The 19,772-nt window shown below is 33.4% G+C and overlaps 1 protein-coding gene across 3 annotated transcripts; it reads left to right on the plus strand.

Moving 5' to 3' along the window:
- The first annotated feature begins 15,133 nt into the window (after positions 1–15,133).
- LOC103489629 (uncharacterized) lies at positions 15,134–19,485 on the plus strand. 3 transcript variants are annotated; one of them, XM_008448862.3, is made up of 11 exons: positions 15,134–15,302; positions 15,687–15,748; positions 16,710–16,846; positions 16,979–17,037; positions 17,173–17,196; positions 17,737–17,819; positions 17,907–17,971; positions 18,094–18,143; positions 18,269–18,370; positions 18,848–18,916; positions 19,087–19,485. In XM_008448862.3, the coding sequence occupies exons 1-11, from the start codon at positions 15,300–15,302 to the stop codon at positions 19,222–19,224; spliced, it is 792 nt and encodes a 263-aa protein (XP_008447084.1). In that variant the 5' UTR covers positions 15,134–15,299; the 3' UTR covers positions 19,225–19,485. The 3 variants fall into 3 exon arrangements, with proteins under 3 accessions (XP_008447084.1, XP_008447085.1, XP_050942104.1); XM_008448863.3 differs by having other exon boundaries at positions 18,848–18,907; XM_051086147.1 differs by lacking the exons at positions 18,848–18,916; positions 19,087–19,485 and adding an exon at positions 18,593–18,627 and having other exon boundaries at positions 18,269–18,443.
- Positions 19,486–19,772: the final 287 nt, after the last annotated feature.

Below are 19,772 nucleotides of genomic sequence, written 5' to 3' on the forward strand. Positions count from 1 at the left end.
TTCTTTTTAAAACAAATCTTAACCATGGAGGGGAAGTTACTTTTTTCCCACGTAGAATAACTCCCTAAAATAACTCCCAAGGGAGTTATTCATTCTATTTAAAAATATATATATAATACATTTTAATTAAATTTTGATAACTATATATATATATATATTAAATTAAATAAAATCAATATAAATTTAATTAATATATATTATATCTCATATAATATAAAATCAATATAAATTTAATTAAAATGTATTATATCTCATATAATATAAACTTTATATTATATCATATATAATATAACCAATGGTTTAGATCTCTCATATAATCTATAGTTCTAATATGAATCGAATTCAATTTTAACCTATAGTTTATTTATGAATCTTATTCATATTATTATTATTATTTGAATCATATTCAAATATTAACTTCTCTCATAAAAACTTTACATTATAATGTATCAAATACATTATATTAATTGTATCATATACAATTTATTCCCTTTAATCAATTTGAACAATTCAAATTAAACAATAATAAATTTGATTCTCATTTATCCTTATTGAGCTAACAAGGGGACCTTATGGACCTACAGATTGAAGCTCCAATGAAATGAGATTAATTAATTAAACTCTTTAATTAAATTAATCTGTATTCATTAACTATTAGTCATTTCACTAAAGACTAATAGTTGCACTCTTCTTACTGTTGATATATTTTTGTGTCAATTAGATATAACCAATTAACAGTGCAATGACCCTTCACAAATTGCTCGTAAGTACAGCTAGGCCAAAAATTATCGTTTTGCCTCTGTAGTTACATCTAACTCCTTAAATACCACTGATTCCTCTAATGAACAATAATTATAGTCCTACTATAACTGAACTCATCTCAGGCCAAGAGAGCCCTGAAATCAACCCTTAAGAGAGCAATTTCTCTACTTACTCTATCTATAGAGAAGGAGTGAATTCCTTCTTGTGTAACTGTGTTCCCAGCTCCCGAATTAGACGAATCTCCAAAATGGTAGGCATATTGAGTCGGCTACATATGCCACTCTCACCCATACAAATCAAAAGATCGCCTTCATAGACAAGAGTTCACAACTCACTCAGAATTCAGGTCAAGTCACATATAGTCATCTTGGTGAAATGTAGTCTCAACTAGTAACGCTGTTAATAAGAGAGACTATTCATTTCATAGTCCGATCTTATACAAAGTCTTTGTATAAAATACCCCCGCTCTAATGTCTCGACATGAATGATTAGGATCAAATAATTTGTAGCACTTTAGAACAATTGTAACAACTACAAAGCAGGTCGTATTCGTAGTGTCACCAGGATAAGGTATCCAGCCTTATCCATTTACTACAGACCATTTAGGTTATCACTTAAACATGATCCACTTGTATGTCTCCATATAAACGTTTAGGTTACAGAAGATAACCTTGGATGTTAGTTTATTGGTCTTGTGAGTTAATGCAACTAAATGTCAAATAAAATAAAACACTTTATTTTATTAGATAAATAAAAATTTTGTATAATATATACAATTACAAACTACAAGACCACGAGATTTAGGGCATCAACCCCAACAATCTCCAACTTGTCCTAAAGCTAGTGGGGTGTACAGCATAAAAAATAAAATACTATAATACTACACAAAACAAGAAACTAGGGCATATAGTATGCACCCAGTAAATCTCCCATTGGCCCTAGATTAAATGTGGCATGTCACGTAGACCCAGACTCTCTAGGTGACCCTCAAACACCTTAGCCGTGAGGGGCTTTGTAAACGGATCAGCAACATTGTGTGTCGAAGCTATCTGTGTGACGATCACATCCCCTCGACGTTCTATCTCTCGAATCAGGTGATACTTGCGCTCAATATGCTTTCCACGCTTGTGACTTCTGGGCTCCCTAGAATTAACCACAGTCCCACTATTATCACAGTAAAGAGTAATTGGCTTTGACATGTTTGGAACTACTTCCAAATCAATCAAGAATTTTCTAAGCCAAACAGCCTCTTTGGCAGCTTCACAAGCTGCAACATACTCTGCCTCCATAGTGGAGTCAGCAATACATCCTTGCTTGATACTTCTCCAAACTACAGCTCCTCCGTTAAGAGTGAACACTGAACCTGAAGTAGATTTCCTAGAATCTCTATCAGTCTGAAAGTCAGAGTCTATGTATCTTGTAAGAATCAAATCCTTAGAACCATACACAAGCATGTAGTCCCTCGTTCTCCTAAGATACTTGAGGATAGTTTTAACGGCAGTTCAATGAGCTAATCCTGGATTAGATTGATATCTACTGACTATCTCCACCGGATAACAGATGTGAGGTCTAGTACATAACATCGCATACATCAAGCTGCCAACAACTGATGTATAGGGGATATGTCTCATTTCCTCAACGTCTTGAGGTGTCTTAGGACACTGTTCCTTAGACAAAGTAACTCCATGCCTGAAAGGTAGTAAGCCTCACTTGGAGTTTTGCATTGAATATTTAACAACTATTTTGTCAATATACGATGCTTGAAATAAAGCTAGCGTTTTATTCTTACGATCTCTAAAGATCTGAATACTCAGAACAAACTGTGCCTCTCCCAAATCTTTCATTTGAAATTGGGTTGCTAGCCATTGTTTGATGTCAGTTAGTAAACCTACATCATTCCCAACGAGTAGGATATCATCTACATACATAACTAAGAAAGCTACTGAATTGTTGATGATTCTTTTGTAGACACAAGGTTCATCAACGATTTGATCAAATCCATAAGATTTTATTGCGGTATCAAATCTTATGTTCCAAGATCGAGAAGCTTGTTTTAATCCATAAATAGAACGATTAAGCTTGCAAACCTTTTGCTTTTGATCTGGAATTATGAATCCTTCTGGTTATTGCATAAAGATGGTCTCCTCAAGATTGTCATTCAAAAAAGCAGTCTTCACATCCATTTGTCAAATCTCATAGTCAAAATTTGCAGCAATGGACAAAAGTATTCGAATAGACTTTAACATGGCAACAGGTGAGAAAGTCTCTTCATAGTCAACTCCCTCTACTTGGGTATAACCCTTTGCCACTAGTATAGCTTTAAAAGTTTGTATCTTACCATCTGCACCTCTTTTTCTCTTGTAGATCCATTTACAACCTATAGGTTTTACCCCATCAAGTTGATCTACAAGATCCCAGACTGAATTGAAGTACATAGACTCCAATTCAAGATTCATAGCTTTTATCCATTCATCTTTATCCACATCCTCTATTGCCTTCTTAAAAGTCAATGGATCCTCAATGTCGCCATCAGATATGACAGTTAAGGTTTCAGTTAAACTCATATAACGAATAGGTAAGTTTGTAACCCTCCCACTTCGTCGAGGTTCCCTCAACGATTGAGGTTGATGTGTCCTTGTAGATGAACCGACATGAACAACTCTTGTTAATGCACTAGGCTCTTCAAAAACTCTTGTTGAAGGTTCAATAGTTTCTTCGGAAAGTTCATTTAATACTATCTTACTACGCGATTTGTGCTCCCTTATGTGGTCCTCTTCTAAAAATGTGGCATTTGTCGATACAAACACTTTATTATCTTTAGGATCATAGAAGTAACCACCTCTAGCTCCTTTGGGGTAGCCTACAAATAAACATAATTTTGAACGAGGTTCCAATTTCTTAGGTTTATTCTCAAGCACGTGTGCTGGACAACCCCAAATTCTGAAATGACTTAAACTACCTTTACGATCATTCCATAATTTTAAAGGTGTTTCAGAAACACTTTTAACTGGAACACAATTCAAAATATTGACTGCAGTTTGCACTGCATAACCCCAAAACGAATTAGGTAAGTGAGCGTAACTCATCATAGACCGAACCATGTGCAACAAGGTTCGATTTCTCCTTTCTGATACACCATTCTGTTGAGGTGTACCAGGTATTAAGAGTTGAGATACATTTCCACATTCCATCAAATAGTTTTGGGATTTTAAATTCATATACTCTCCACCCCGATCCGATCAAAATGTTTTAATAGTTTTACTTAATGCGTTTTCAACTTCAGCCTTGTATTCCTTGAACTTTTCAAGGACATCAAACTTATGTTGCATTAAATAAACATACCCATATCTTGAATAATCATCAGTAAAAGTGATGAAATATTCAAATCCTCCTCTTGCTTTAACATTCATAGGACCACATAGATCTGAATGTACAAGTTCTAGAGGTTCTTTGGCCCTATGACCTTTTCCAGTAAAAGGTCTTTTCGTCATCTTACCTTCAAGGCATGACTCACATACAGGTAAAGAATTTTCTTCTAACTCACTTAGAAGTCCATTCTTTACTAATGTCTCAATCCTATTGAGATTTATGTGCCCTAATCTTAGGTGCCAAAGATGAGCATTTTCTTTTGAAGAAATTTTAAGTCTTTTATTTTGAGTCATTTCAGTTTTGAACATTTCAGTATTAAGAAGGGCTTTAGATATTAATGATCTTAACACATAAAGATTATTTTCTAACTTTGCAGAACAAACCTCAACACCATTTTTATAAATAAACACTTTATTTACATTAAAAGTTAACGAGTAAGATTGTTCTAGTAAGCACTTTACAGAAATCAAGTTCCTTTTTAAATCAAGAACAACATATACATTTTCTAATAAAAGAAAATATTTCTGTAAACAAAGTTGAAGCCCTCCCACTGCAATCACTGAGACGACATGCCCAGTTCCAACTCGCATCGTCATCTCTCCAGTCTCCAACTGTCGCCAGGAACTAATTCCCTGAAATGAAGAACAAACATGATTAGTGGCACCTGAATCTATTATCCAGGTTGAATCATCATTTTCCACTAAACAAGTCTTTAGCACTAGTAAATCATATTTACCTTGTTTGGCCTTCTTCTTTTCTGCCAAGTACTTGGGACAGTTTCTCTTCTAATGTCCCTCTTGGTTGCAATGGAAACATATTCCCTTTGCAGCCTTGGCTTTCTTGCTTATTTTAGCAGCAGCGAGGTTAGCTTTATTTCCTTGGCCACCCTTCTTCTTCTTCCACTTCTTATTGTCAGATGAATAAGGCATAGACTTAGTTCCAGAGATCGAACCTCTATAGAACTTTCTTGTGGAAGTAGCAACATTTTCCTCTCCCTTTTGTCCCTTGATTTTCATAAGAGACTCAAAAGTTTGTAACTCGTTGAGAAGGGTGGTAAGGGTATAAGCAATCTGATTCATAACAGCATTGCTTCTAAATTGCAGGAAACTCTCTAGCAGAGATTCCAAAATAAAGCTAACCTGACTGGCTTCATCAATGACAACCTCATTCATTTCTGCCACGTTAAAATGAACCATCATATTGAGAACATGTTCTCGTATTGAGGCTCCCTCATTCATACGGGCATTATAAATGTATTTCAGAGCATCATGCTTGATCTGATAAGAGGCCTGACCAAACATCTCCTACAAGGAGTCCATGATCTCACGAGCAGTGAGCATTGATTCATGTTTCTTGGCCAATACTTCAGATAAGCTTGCCAAGATGTATGCTCGGGCTTTTTCATTTGCCTTGGCCCAACGCTCATATGCTTCTCGAACAGTTCGAGTTGCATTAGCAGCTGGGACTTGAGGACACTCCTCAACTAGGTCAAATCTAAGGTCATCGATGATTAGCACAGTGTTGATAGTATTTTTCCAAGATGCATAATTATTACCATTAAGTTTATCAGCAGCTAGCATATTCAAAGTAGCACTCGTCATTATCAAATTGCTGAAAACATACAATTTATTTATATTAGTTATACTAGCATTTTCCATATAAAACCAATCAATTTAGCAAAATTTTAATGTATCCCAAGTGATATCTATTTTGCAATGAGGTAGGATAAAAACCTTCGTAGGGTGATTAATTATCCCTTCACTAAATTGAGACAATCTCAACTAAATATTACACCAGAATAACTCTTATTCCTATAATAGTTAGTCATCATTGTTTAGTCAAGAAATGATTAACTTACTTAAAAATTTCTTGTAAGTGTAACCCTTCATTTTAGATTCTAGAGTTTCGCCCCAATAAGTAACTCGTAGGGAAAAAACTGATTGGAGCAAAAACTAAAGAAATCATATCCATTTCTGGAGTTTGAGTAAAATCTAATGCAAACACCTTCCGTAGGGGGACACAAGCAAAGGTGCCTCAAGGCCGAGCATGAGAATTTACTAAAAACTAATGAAAGAGACCGCGGGATGTGTTGACACACATCCCTCTCCCACTTACTATAAACACTATCTCCATTCACCTTGTTATTGACTTACACAAACACCACCCATAGGGGGACACAAGCAAATGTGCCTCGAGACCGAGCATAAGTCTCACGGTGTGAATGTTTAAGGAGAAACATGAAAAGAAAAATGAAGTATCATATACCTCATTTCCTCTCACTTATGGGGCGTTTGGGGGAAGGGTTGGATTATGGGGGTTAGGGTTATGTAATCCAACCCCCGTTTGGGGGAAGGGTTATGTAACCCTAGTTTTAACTCCTTAACCCTTCCTCAACCCTTCTTTAATACTTCTCAACCCTTCTTCAACTTTTCCTCAATCCTTCTTCACAACATTATCATAACACTTCCTTCATAACCCTTCCCCCAAACACATCTTATTATAATCCTAGGTTTATCTTAACACTAGGTTTATCATAACCCTAACCCCCCATAACCCAACCCTTCCCCCAAACGGCCCCTTAGTGTTTTACTTAAAAAAACAACTTAGAAAACACGACTAATTATTTATCTAAGTCCATTGTTAAATTGGCCAAATATAACTCTTATATTGGATAGTTTAACAATATATGATTATTGTTCATCAAACACTTTGATAAATATAATCATGTATTGCATGCTTATAAAATGTTTGACTAATTCACCTTCCAAGTCAGTTCCCAGGTAAGGGTGTTCCATTACCGTCAGCTTAAGTACCCCAGCCTAGACAGAACCTTCCTTAGACAAAGGTCCCTTATAGACAAATATTTTATAAATTTAATCTTTTATTGATATCATTTTAATCCTATTAAAACGAGAAAAGATTAATCCTATTTCTAATCTCATTAGAAATATTATTCATTAAGGTCTAGGTGAATTAATTTTAAACTATTTAAAACTAATTGTGATCTTATGTTCGCATGCAACTCTTTATTATAGATTTTAATTCTAAATTCATAAACTTATAATACTTATAAGAAAAGAAAATAATTAAAACATATAAACATGCAATTCTAATGTCATTTAATAATTATATTCACTAAGTAATGACATGCTTAATGCATTTCCATTTTCATCACACAATACAACAATTATATTAATGCAATGAAAATAAAAACATTCATCAATCAAACTATATAATACAACATTTTAAAATATAGGATGATGCATGGATATATTAGTTATACATGCTATCATATAATATAACAATTATATTAAATATGATGCATGAGCATGCTTAGAAAATCATGCAACTAAAATACAACACTTATATTTAAGTATGATGCATGATAATTATAATCCTAAGGTGGGATTTTAAACTATATGACATACATTATGCATATAATTAGTTAAAACAAACATCACATGCAATAAAAGATTAAATAGCAAAATAGACCGAATTTGGCACCAAAAAAAATAATCAAATTATATTAATTTAATTAATTTAAACCAAAAAGAAAAAAAAAACGAAAAACTGCACAATCTGGAATTCGAAGAACGACCTCCTACAACAACAGTGGATAACCAGCCGCTGCACCAAAAATCAATCCACGATTTTTGAAGACGCGCATAAAATATATATTTGTTTCCTTCTTTTTTTTTTTAAACAAACTATGCTGCAACTGTACAGATTCGGAAAAAATCCTCAATAATGTCTCCGAAAATCGTCCATCTTCCCGACAACACTTGCCTCGAACGACACCGACTTACAGAGAATTAAAATGGCCAAAACAACAGCCCCTTACATCAATCAAATTAATGAAAAAATTGTAATCTAAGGTGCCAAAATCGAAAACATCTATTTTGCAAACCCACATTCAACAATGCAAAAAAAAAAAAAAAATACCCACCTTTTCTTTGAATTTTGTTTCAAAAAATTGAAAAAACAATTGCACGACCTGGCTCTGATACTAATTGAAAGAATGGAATTCCTAAAGTGGAAGCGTATGAACGCCGTGCAAGTGAAATTCAATTTATAAAACCAATAAATTCAAAGAAAAACAATAAACAAAATAGGCATGCTTCTCACGGAGGAAAATGTGAAAATAAGCTAACCTTTGTAGAACCAATTCTTCTTCCAAGCTTTCAAGACACCACAAAATCTTCTTTATTATTCTCTAAGTAAAGAATCGCAGAGAGTTGTGGGCTTCTGTAATTTTGGTGAGGAAAGAAATTTTTGGGAGAATTTTGTTTCCTTTGTAATACTGAGGATCGTTAGATTGTCTTTTTTTTTTCTTTTTAAAACAAATCTTAACCATGCAGGGGAAGTTATCAAAATAACTTCCTCTTCTTTGCCACGTAGAATAACTCCCAAGGGAGTTATTCATTCTATTTAAAAATATACATAATACATTTTAATTAAATTTTGATAACTATATATATATATATATATATATATATATATATATATATTAAATTAAATAAAATCAATATATATTTAATTAATATATATTATATCTCATATAATATAAAATCAATATAAATTTAATTAAGATGTATTATATCTCATATAATATAAACTTTATATTATATCTCATATAATATAACCAATGGTTTAGATCTCTCATATAATCTATAGGTTTAATATGAATCGAATTCAATTTTAACCTAGAGTTTATTTATGAATCTTATTCATATTATTATTATTATTTGAATCATATTCAAATATTAACTTATCTCATAAAAACTTTACATTATAATGTATCAAATACATTATATTAATTGTATCATATACAATTTATTCCTTTTAATCAATTTGAACAATTCAAATTAAACCAAAATAAATTTGATTCTCATTTATCCTTATTGAGCTAACAAGGGGACCTTATGGACTTACAGATTGAAGCTCCAATGAAATGAGATTAATTAATTAAACTCTTTAATTAAATTAATCTTTATTCATTAACTATTAGTCATTCCACTAAAGACTAATAGTCGCACTCTTCTTACTGTAGATACATTTTTGTGTCCATTAGATATAACCAATCAACAGTACAGTGACCCTTCACAAATTGCTCATAAGTACAGCTCGGCCAAAAATTACCGTTTTGCCCCTGTAGTTACATCTAACTCCTTAAGTACTACTAATTCCTCTAATGAACAATAATTATAGTCCTACTATAACTGAACTCCTCTCAGGCCAAGAGATGGTGTGACGCCACATTGTTCATGCCCTGAAATCAACCCTTAAGAGAGCAATTTCTCTACTTACTCTATCTATAGAGGAGTGAATTCCTTCTTGTGTAGCTGTATTCCCAGCTTCCCAATTAGACAAATCCCCAAAATGGTAGGCATATTGAGTCGGCTACATAGGCCACTCTCACCCATACAAATCAAAAGATCGCCTTCATAGACAGGAGTTAACAACTCACTTAGGATTCAGGTCAAGTCATATATAGTCATCCAGGTGAAATGTAGTCTCAACTAGTAACGGTGTTAATAAGAGAGACTATTCATTTCATGGTACGATCTTATACAAACTCTTTGTATAGAATACCCCCGCTCTAATGTATCGACATGAATGATTAGGATCAAATCATTTGTAGCACTTTAGAATAATTGTAACAACTACAAAGCAGATTGTATTCGTAGTGTCACCAGGATAAGGTATCCAACCTTATCCATTTACTACAGACCATTTAGGTTATCACTTAAACATGATCCACTTGTATGTCTCCACATAAACGTTTAGGTTACAGAAGATAACCTTGGATGTTAGTTTATTGGTTTGTAAGTTAATGCAACTAAATATCAAATAAAATAAAACACTTTATTTTATTAGATAAATAAAAAAGTTTGTATAATATATACAATTACAAACTACAAGACCACGAGATTTAGGGCATCAACCCTAACAATTCACTCATAGTTATATACATCGATACAACATATGATCTTTGTTCAACTATATGACTATTATAACATATTTGTTAGCTTTAGACTCTAGGCTCTCCCTGAATGTATGAGTGAATCTACTTGACAATGTCTTCATAGTCCCTTTGAGTTTAAGGTGGCCTCTTTGATCATAGCTTCGTCTTTCTCATTACTCATCATAAAAATCATCACAGATCAACACGTTGAGACCATAGATAGGTAATCGCATTACCTTTTTCAGCTCATAGTTATTGCAATACAAATTCGACCAACAACTCAAAAAGCTTTCTTCGTGCATCAGTCGTACCAGAATCCACAAGTTCCGTAGTGTATATATATATATTTCCTCAAGGATAATCTCAAAAAGATAATAATATAAGATTCCTAAACTAAAGGAGGATTTTTTTATCTTTTTGGAATTAAATAACTCGTTAATAAAAGATAATTTCATAAAATCTTTTTGACAAAATCCCAATAAACTTCCCCTTTTGTCAAAAAGAGGAGATTTCTTTTCAAGTTTAAATCAATGAATCTCAGAGACTTCTCATAAAGCATCAGTCAGCAAACGTCCATATTCAACCATATAACAACACAGCAGATCAACGTATCATCACAAAATCATCATTTCATTTCTCTATCTTGTAGCCAGTACTACAACAGCAAAACACATCATACGATTATATTACCTTAAAAAAACAACTTCAAAATATCTTGAAAAATCCAACAAAAACAAACTTCAAAACAACATCTAAACTGCACAGCTTTAACAGAAACAACAACATAAACAACTTCAGGATATCGACCTGCTAACAACTACTCCTACCCCTTATCTTCACAACTTCTCCCCCTTTGAATAAAAAAGAAATATTACGCTTTATCTGAAGCACCGATACTAGAGGAGGGAATAAGTGTCTTCAGGTGACGAACAAGCGAATCAACCTCCAATCTTCTATCAGACAGCAAATTTATAGATGTAGAAAGAGCTTGAGACTCAATTGTAAGCGTATTAATTATTCTGGAGGCTAAGCCATGATGAACAAAGAACCCTTCAGCATTCTCATCTACATCATCAATGTCAAACATACGGGGGTTCTTAGAAGGTCTCATATCATGTTCTATATTAGGAACATGACTTCCTTGAAATAGCTTGTAGCTTAATGATAATGTCTTTGGGTTAGGACCAGGAGTATCATTTAGGGTTATGATATCAACATTTAGATGAACCAGAAGACTTGAGAAGAAACGAGATAGAGGAATATGAATCTTAACACCAAATGTTCCCACATGTCTCAAAAGTTGATTATATATAAAGAGACCAGTTTGTAATGCTTTCAAATTGAATGTTCAGTAATGCCCACATTATACCAAGCATAGTGCTTCAATACATAATCATTTTATCAAATCTTCAAGATCTTTAAAAGATATAGATAAAAGATTCCTATTTATGAGGAAGATATTTTATCTTTTAAAACAAATTATCCTTTTAACCTCTTTTTTAAATAATTTTTAAATAATAAAAAAAATCTAATTAATTCTTTTTGACAAAAATCTCCAACAAACTCTCCCTTTTAGTAAAAAAGAGAAGAATTTTTTTATGTTCAACCAAATGCCCTATAATAAAGTATTATCAAGAGGAAGCCAAAGAATTGATAAAACCATCTTGAGACGCAGAGACTTCCATAAGCATATATCAACAAGAACTCAACAAACCCCATCAAATTGACAATAGTCAAAACTGAAACCATTGCAAAAGTCAAAACGTACATCACCAGAAACATCATCACTAGAAGCATCAAACCATAGGACACATCACAGAGACAAAATATACTGCTCTTTTGACCCAAAATAGAATAAACATATCTACCACAAACTCCTTAATCCATCACAAACATAATCTACATAAAAAACTCGTCAATCAGCATTGAAATAATCATATAAGCTTCACAAAAAAAAAAAAAAAAAAAACAAACTTCAGCTTCTCCTTCAGGTAGTCCATAAAAAACAACTTTTTGCACATTACTCTTGAGACTGATTAGTTGCACTGGAAGCATGCGACGAAGGAAACCAATTTGTAATGCCAATCTTATGGAATATGACTTATTTAACACTAAGGGTACATAAAAAATCTCATTCACTAGCCAAGATGACAACGTTCCTTGAGATAAGACAGAAGCCAATTCATCATTAGATAGATGCAAAGACTGAGAGCTTACCACCACAATGATTCCAAAAAATCCATGATACTCAAACATGGGTGATGTTCATCTGATACATTCACTTCATCAGCAATGCGTCTGATCTTTATAGACAAATGAATGATTATTATTAGATGCCTAATGATAACAGTTATCAATTTGTCTGGTACCACTCATAAGAATATTTTTATTAATATCAGTCACAATGCATTCTTTCTTATTAAAATTAACAGTATAGCCTTGATCACATAGTTGACTGACACTAATTAGGTTTGCCTTGAGTCCTTCAACATATCGTACACCATTTAAATATGGTAAATTATATTTCTCAATATTTCCTTTTGTAAGGATTCTTCCTTTTTCACCATCTCCAAATGTAACATGTCTAAATATACACTCTTTTAGTTCAAAAAAGAAGGATCTATTTCCAGTCATGTGACTGGAGCAACCACTATCAAAATACCAAGCATCAGTTGAAGATTGAACTATTGTAAAGGCAATATTACATTTACCTGAATTCTTGACTCTTTATTCCTTATAACTTCTCTTGCCTATTGGAGTAAATGAGTTTAGTTTGTGCTTCTGTGAGTGATATGTAGCTTTCTGATATTGGAATTTATACCTTTGTAAAACATAACAAAAAGGACGAATATGACCTTTTTAACCACAGTAATGACACACCCAGTTATTTGTTTTTGTGGAAGAGCTAACAGCTTTTGTTTCAACTGGTTGATCAGACTTCATGCTCACAGTAGCAGGAACAAATTTTATCCTATTTGCTTAACTAGTGCACTTTGCTGATGAGTTGAAGCCAAGACCACAACAGTTGGAACTAGATTGTCCTGAATTCAGTATTTGATCTAGATTTTCAATTCCTGAATTTAACATTTTGACTGACTTCATAGTTTAATCATACTCTATCTGGATATCCCTCAATTTTTGTTTTAAGGAAGATACAACTGATAATGGCCGTTTATTTTCTTCCATAAGATTATGTATTTTTTCTTTCTGCACTGCTCTAGCTTCTGAATCTTCTTTCTATTTAATCTTTAATTGTTCAAAGGACAAGTTGTCTTCACTTTCTTCTTCAGAATCTTCAATCTCATCTTTAGATAAAATACTAATAAATGCTTTAGTACATTCACCTCTTTCATCACTTTCGTCTGTATCATTATCGTAGCACTAAATCTTTTCTTATGTCTTCTCATTTAATTAGAGCATTCAACTTGATAATGACCATACCCTTCACATTCTATACACTTTAAAGATCGATCTATTTTGACATTAGGTTTATTAAAATGCTTTCTTCTGAAGTTGCTCTAATATATGCTGTTGGAGCCATAATTTGTACCATCTAAAACTGAAAGACGAGTTGTGGAAGGACCTTTCTTGATTATCTCCATTGTTGACCCACATTTCCTGCTCGACGCCATTGAAGACTCAATGAACCAGCGTCAACTCGCTCTGATACCAATTGAAAAACGGAGTGAGATAATCAAATAAACCTCTAGTTAATTCTAAAGTAATTAATAGTTGTAATAGCTAGAGGGACAACAAAAGAAAATAACACAAGGAACTTTGGTAACCCAGCTTGGTCAATGTTGCCTACGTCTGGGAAGCTGCGCACAACTCTGAGGAGTAATATTATTATGATCCACTCATAGTTAATATACATCGATACAACATATGATCTCTGTTCAACTATATGACTATTATAACATGCTTGTTAGCTTTAGACTCCAGGTTACCTCTGAATGTGTGAGTGTCTACTTGACGATGTCTTCATACTCCCTCTGAGTTCAAGGTGACCTCTTTGATCACAGTTTCGTCTTTCTCATTACTCATCATAAGAATCATCACACGTTGAGATCATAGATAGATAATCACATTACCTTCTTTAGCTCATAGTTATTGCAATACAGATTCGACTAACAGCTCCAAAAGCTTTCTTCGTTCATCAGTCGTACCAGAACCCACAAGTTCAGTAGTGTGTATATATATATATATATTTCCTCAAAGATAATCTAAAAAAGATAATAATATAAGATTCCTAAAATAAAGGAGGATCTTTTACCTTTTCGGAATTAAATAACTCATTAACAAAAGATAATTTCATAAAATCCTTTTTGACAAAATCCCAACAATAGTAATTGATAATTGCTATAACTTGTTATCATTCATAGTTTTCAATTTGAGAAATGTGTTATTTCTGGATATCAACTATTAATAATAGCTTCTATCAATAATAGCTACTATAGGACAGACCTCACATTTTAAAATTTTTTAGCAATTGGCTAGTCAACATTTATTATTTTTATAGATATATTATTCTTGTGCTATATTTTTAGTTTATTTCCTAAATTGTGCCAATTTGCTAGAATTTTTCTATTTTAAACGATACAACTTCAATGTAAAGTTGTAGATATAAATTGGTATTTATCCAATAATTTTGAATTTTATATATATATATATATATATAGATCAAAAATAATAAATTGGTTTTTTCTATTTGAAGAAAGGTATTAGGTTTGGTTAAATATCGAATGTAAAGGCGATTAGTGTAACTATCCTGAATGCCTCATTTCCTCTAGGAAAGGGCGTAAGGACGGGGAGGTCTATACTCTTGATGAGCTCAGGTGGACATTAAGAAATGAATTTACAACCCAACTATATGGTTGGAAATAAATGCATTTTGATTAGTATTGCCCTTTTAATTCTTTAAGAAATAATAATAATAATAATAATAATAATAATAATAATAATAATAATAATAATAATAATAATAATAATAATAATAATAATAATAATAATAATAATAATAATATTACAAAAACAGAATCGAACTCACTACACTGTCTTCTCACAGAGAGAGAGATAGAGCTTCCAGGAACAACCCTAGAATTCTCTCTCGACGTTCTCCGGAATTGGAGAAGCCATTCTCGCCCTTCAGTTTACCCTCCGATTACCATTTTTCTGCGCTAAGCTTGTACCCACCACCTCCATAATGGTTAGTGTTTTCTTCTCTTCCCTTATTCTTAATTCAATTAATATATTCTTTCCCTCATCCCTTTATTTTCCTCATCGCCCAAGGTTTTTTGTTGTTGAATTCTTTTCATCTTTTGTTCCCGAGGAGGAATTCTGATGAAGTATTGTTTCCTCGGTTGCATGAATTTTCGGGTTTAGATTTTATCTTCTGATTGTCTATTTTACCGGTTCCGATTGATGTTTGATGGACGGGGCAACTATACTATTTTTAAGTAACTGTTATGTGATTAACTTTTATGTTGATATGCTCAGTCCTTTATGTGGATCTGTATGCATACACCAACACACCCCAAGACATGTAAACACCATTCTATAATATAATTTTTATTGTATGTGTTCTCGGCAGCATAAATTAACTAGAGGACATCGAGATAAACTCCATCAATTTATGGCTATAACTGGTACAAGGTACGCTGTTGGACCTTTTTTTTTTTTACTTTATTTTGAGCTAATTACTATAATTTATGGCATCGAGTTGGGGTATGTGTGCGGTTGCTTCACTTTGTCAGTTTGTCTAAGAAAGACTAACCTTATGTGGGAAGTGAGAATAAACTAAGAAATCAGTTATATTAGATAAAATCGACTGACATGGACTTAAGTAAAGATGTAGAAGCTGCAGTGGGTAGACGTGGAATCTTGTATATATTGTTTGTTTTCATCCAAGAATTAAAATTCATGTCGAATGAGAATTAGATCTTTTTAGTTTTCTGGGATTTGAATTATATCTCATGTTTTGACCACCAAACATTAGCTTAGTTGATACCCATATGTTGTCATTTTTCTGTTTGTTTTTTAACTGCCTCCTCTTATATATAATAATTATTTTTGTGTTAATTCAAACCGTTTTCAATTTGCCCATGAAAGTCGATCTTAAACTGATTTGATACAAAGAGCTGCAACTATTGAAGGTGAGAGCCCATTTGAGCATTTTAAGAAAAAATTCAGAATATCAGAGTGAAGAAGAAATGGGTCAGAGGGAGTGTGTATGAAAATATTTATAACATGTAAAGCCTCATGAGCGCATATCTGATTGCTAAACAATTAATAACCCGGAAAAATATTCTTAATATGTCAGATAATAGGATGAGGATGGTTGGCTTGTATGCATTGGATTAGAGATCAATATTTTCACCTTTTTACGAGTTTTCATGGCTCATCATTTTAGTGGTGCCCCTTTCCCTTTTTTTCTTTCCTTTTTTTTTTCTTTTTGCATCAATAGGAAAAGTAGGGAGTAGAACTGATAATCAAATCTTTTAGTGCTTCTGAACTCATGTTGTAGCCTTCTTTCATTTCAAGGTAAGAAGCATAGATATTGAATTCTGGCTTGTCTTGTATTTACATTGATTTAGATATTTTATTGATCATGCAGTGAAAAGGTTGCTCATCAGGCCTTGAAGGCTAGCGATTGGCATCTCGAAGGAGCTTTTGATGTGTTTTATAGTCAACCCCAAATTAAAGCATTCACCGACTCTAGACATTTGGAAGAGCTCTATAACAGATATAAAGGCAAGTTTTATATTCATTTCATCATTACTTTTTCTTTCTGTACACTTGTAAAGAGTAGTGAAACTGTGGTGAAAGAGTTGTTGGTTTTCTATGAGCATGGAAATAACAAAGTTTCTTGTCTAAAATGGGCAGACTCATATGTTGATATGATATTGGCTGATGGTATCTCACTGCTCTGCGATGACCTTCAGGTAGTTGATTTATGTGTCCAACTATTTTTTATGTGTTGATGAGTTGATGGCTATAAATTTTTCTACTTAATTTTAACCATGCAGTTTTATTTTTTACGTTTACCTATTGTGATGTGAATTGCATTTCTTTTGCAGGTGGATCCTCAAGATATTGTTATGGTATGCTCTTCAAAAATAATTTCTGCTACACAAGGCATTTGTATATAAATTGAAAATGAATACTTTATGCAATCTTTTTCATCCTAGAGTTATCAGGAACCCATACATGCATCCCTTTTAGTGGGGGCTAAATTATGGATAGTTATCCTGAAAAGCTTTTGTCATGCTTCATGTTGGAGAAGATATTTGCGACGGGATAGCAATATTTACATTCTCCCTCTCATAATTCAGTAGCTAGGTATAGACCTTGACATTCAAGTTCAAGGTCCCATTAAGTGCTTCCTTCACCTTTGTTAAAAGAAGCTGATTATTTCAATTTCACATTATCATTAACACTAAATGTATATTTGGTTGAACTGTCATGGGATTATCTATTTGAAAGGTTTGGAAGTAGTTGATATTTTGACCTAATTTCAAGAATCTCAGTTTAAATACTGATTTTGATTTTGTGCATGTCTTCTGATTAATAGCTTTTTGTTTTCTTTTTCTTTTTTTTTTCTTTTTTTTTTTCTTTTAATGTACTCTCGCTGTGACCTGCAGTTGGTTGTTTCTTGGCATATGAAGGCAAACACAATGTGTGAGTTTTCCAAACAGGAGTTTATAGGTGGATTACAAGCACTAGGGTAACTAATTGTTTGCCAAACAAAAATAGCATGGATGGGATCAAAATAAATCTTGTCATAAAGTTAATGTTCAATTCATGATGGCAGGATAGATTCTCTGGAGAGGTTCCGAGAAAGGATTCCATATATGCGTTCTGAGTTGAAAGATGACCGTATGTATTCTTTTGTTGCCTATATCATGTTGAAACTTATGTTATCCCTTGCTTATAATTGGAAACAAGATTGCTGTGTGTATTGGGTCACTGATTTCTTTATGTTGATTTTATCTGTCCAGAAAAGTTCCGTGAGATTTACAACTTCGCATTTGGTTGGGCAAAAGAAAAGGTACTTGGCTTGAATATTCCCTGGAGGATCTATTTACAACTGTTTTCTATCTCCAGCCGTGTGTTAGATTTCAGCATAATGTCAGGCTAAGGCAAGGACTTCTAAAGTGGGTATATGTGTTTTAGGGGCAAAAATCTTTAGCATTGGACACCGCAATTGGAATGTGGCAGTTACTATTTGCTGAAAAGCAGTGGCTCCTGGTTGACCACTGGTGTCAGTTCTTGCAGGTAATGTTGCTAAACTGTCTGTTTGAAAATGACCGAACTTCTGTTATGTGGAGCAAAGCTTCCTCTTGTTGGGGTATGACTATAACGTTTTCTTTCCTTTGTAACTCTGGTATTTGACTCAAGGAGCTTATTTATCTTGTGAATACAAAGGACAGAACACTCTAGATATTTTATTGTTTCAAGTAGCGATCCATCTTGAACTTTCTGTAGAATGTATTACAGGAAGGATCTTTCCTGCATAAGAGTTAGCCAGTAGTTTTCTTGGTTGCTTTCTGCTGAGGAATGTGGGAAAATTACACATTATTGCCGTAGAGATGGAAGGTCTACACTTTTCCACTCAACCAAGAAAAAGGCTTTAGAACTTGAATTGCCTGTTGCTTCAAGTTCGATTTGCTTGTTCTGTTTTCTAATGAATGATGATGATACATTCTTAATAATTTATTTGATCTATGCATATTTTGATCTTTCTTGATTCAGGCTCGGCATAATAAAGCTATTTCTAGGGACACATGGTCTCAACTTCTGGAGTTTGCAAGGGTAAGAATGGTAATTTAAACGAACGATTATTATGATTATTTTTAAAAAATAAATCTCTATTTATTCCTGGGGATAGTGGGAAGCATCACTGGGCACTGGCAGTTTGTTGGTGTCTTGGATGCTTGTTGATGCCATATATTTATTGTGCTCATTCCCTTCTTACTTGTCTCTCTTTGTAGACCGTGGAGCCTACACTATCAAATTATGATGCCGAAGGTGCTTGGCCATACCTTATCGATGAATTTGTTGAATACCTGAATGAGAATGGCATAATCCAGAGTAGTAGTCAGTCAAATGATTCGAGTCAAATAAGGTGATATGCTACTGCAACTGGTTTGGGATTATTCAATATTTATGTTGGTGTGATTTGAATACCCCTCTCTGGTTGAATGAATGAATTCATTGGAGGGGAAGTAAGATATAAGGGGGGGGAAGAGTGAGGGACTGACATCCGAGTGAAGACATTTTATTTAATTTGTTGTTGAATTTGGTATATCATCTATATTATTGAGTGGGAAAGTGGACTTTATAGTAATAATACTGTGAAATGAACAAACCCCCTTCCCTCTTGTGTTTTATTTCTATGCATCCACGGTATACCTACAATATACCTTAACCTTACTGCATGGAACGATTTTTATTCAATTTGCTTACGGAATGGATCTTGTAGATAGTCTGCTATTTTCCTTTCCAATTGTTCGAGGCAGAAACTGTGTTATCAATACGATACGGTATCACAGACTCAAAAGTCCAAATATGGGGCGTTTAGTCTAACAAAAAAAAGTGAAAAGGTGGGATCCGATTAAGAATGGTCAACTCATTAGGGGCACCGTCTTGAGAGGCATATAGACTGGTTATCTGTCTC

Source organism: Cucumis melo, chromosome 1, assembly GCF_025177605.1.
Source record: "Cucumis melo cultivar AY chromosome 1, USDA_Cmelo_AY_1.0, whole genome shotgun sequence".
Classification (NCBI taxonomy): domain Eukaryota; kingdom Viridiplantae; phylum Streptophyta; class Magnoliopsida; order Cucurbitales; family Cucurbitaceae; genus Cucumis; species Cucumis melo.

What these genes read in the sequence shown, in the direction of transcription:
- LOC103489629 (XM_008448862.3), top strand. An exon ending in ATGGCTATAACTGGTACAAG is followed by an intron (nt 15,749 to 16,709) that starts GTACGCTGTTGG and finishes TTGATCATGCAG; the next exon opens with TGAAAAGGTTGCTCATCAGG. An exon ending in ATCCTCAAGATATTGTTATG is followed by an intron (nt 17,197 to 17,736) that starts GTATGCTCTTCA and finishes TGTGACCTGCAG; the next exon opens with TTGGTTGTTTCTTGGCATAT.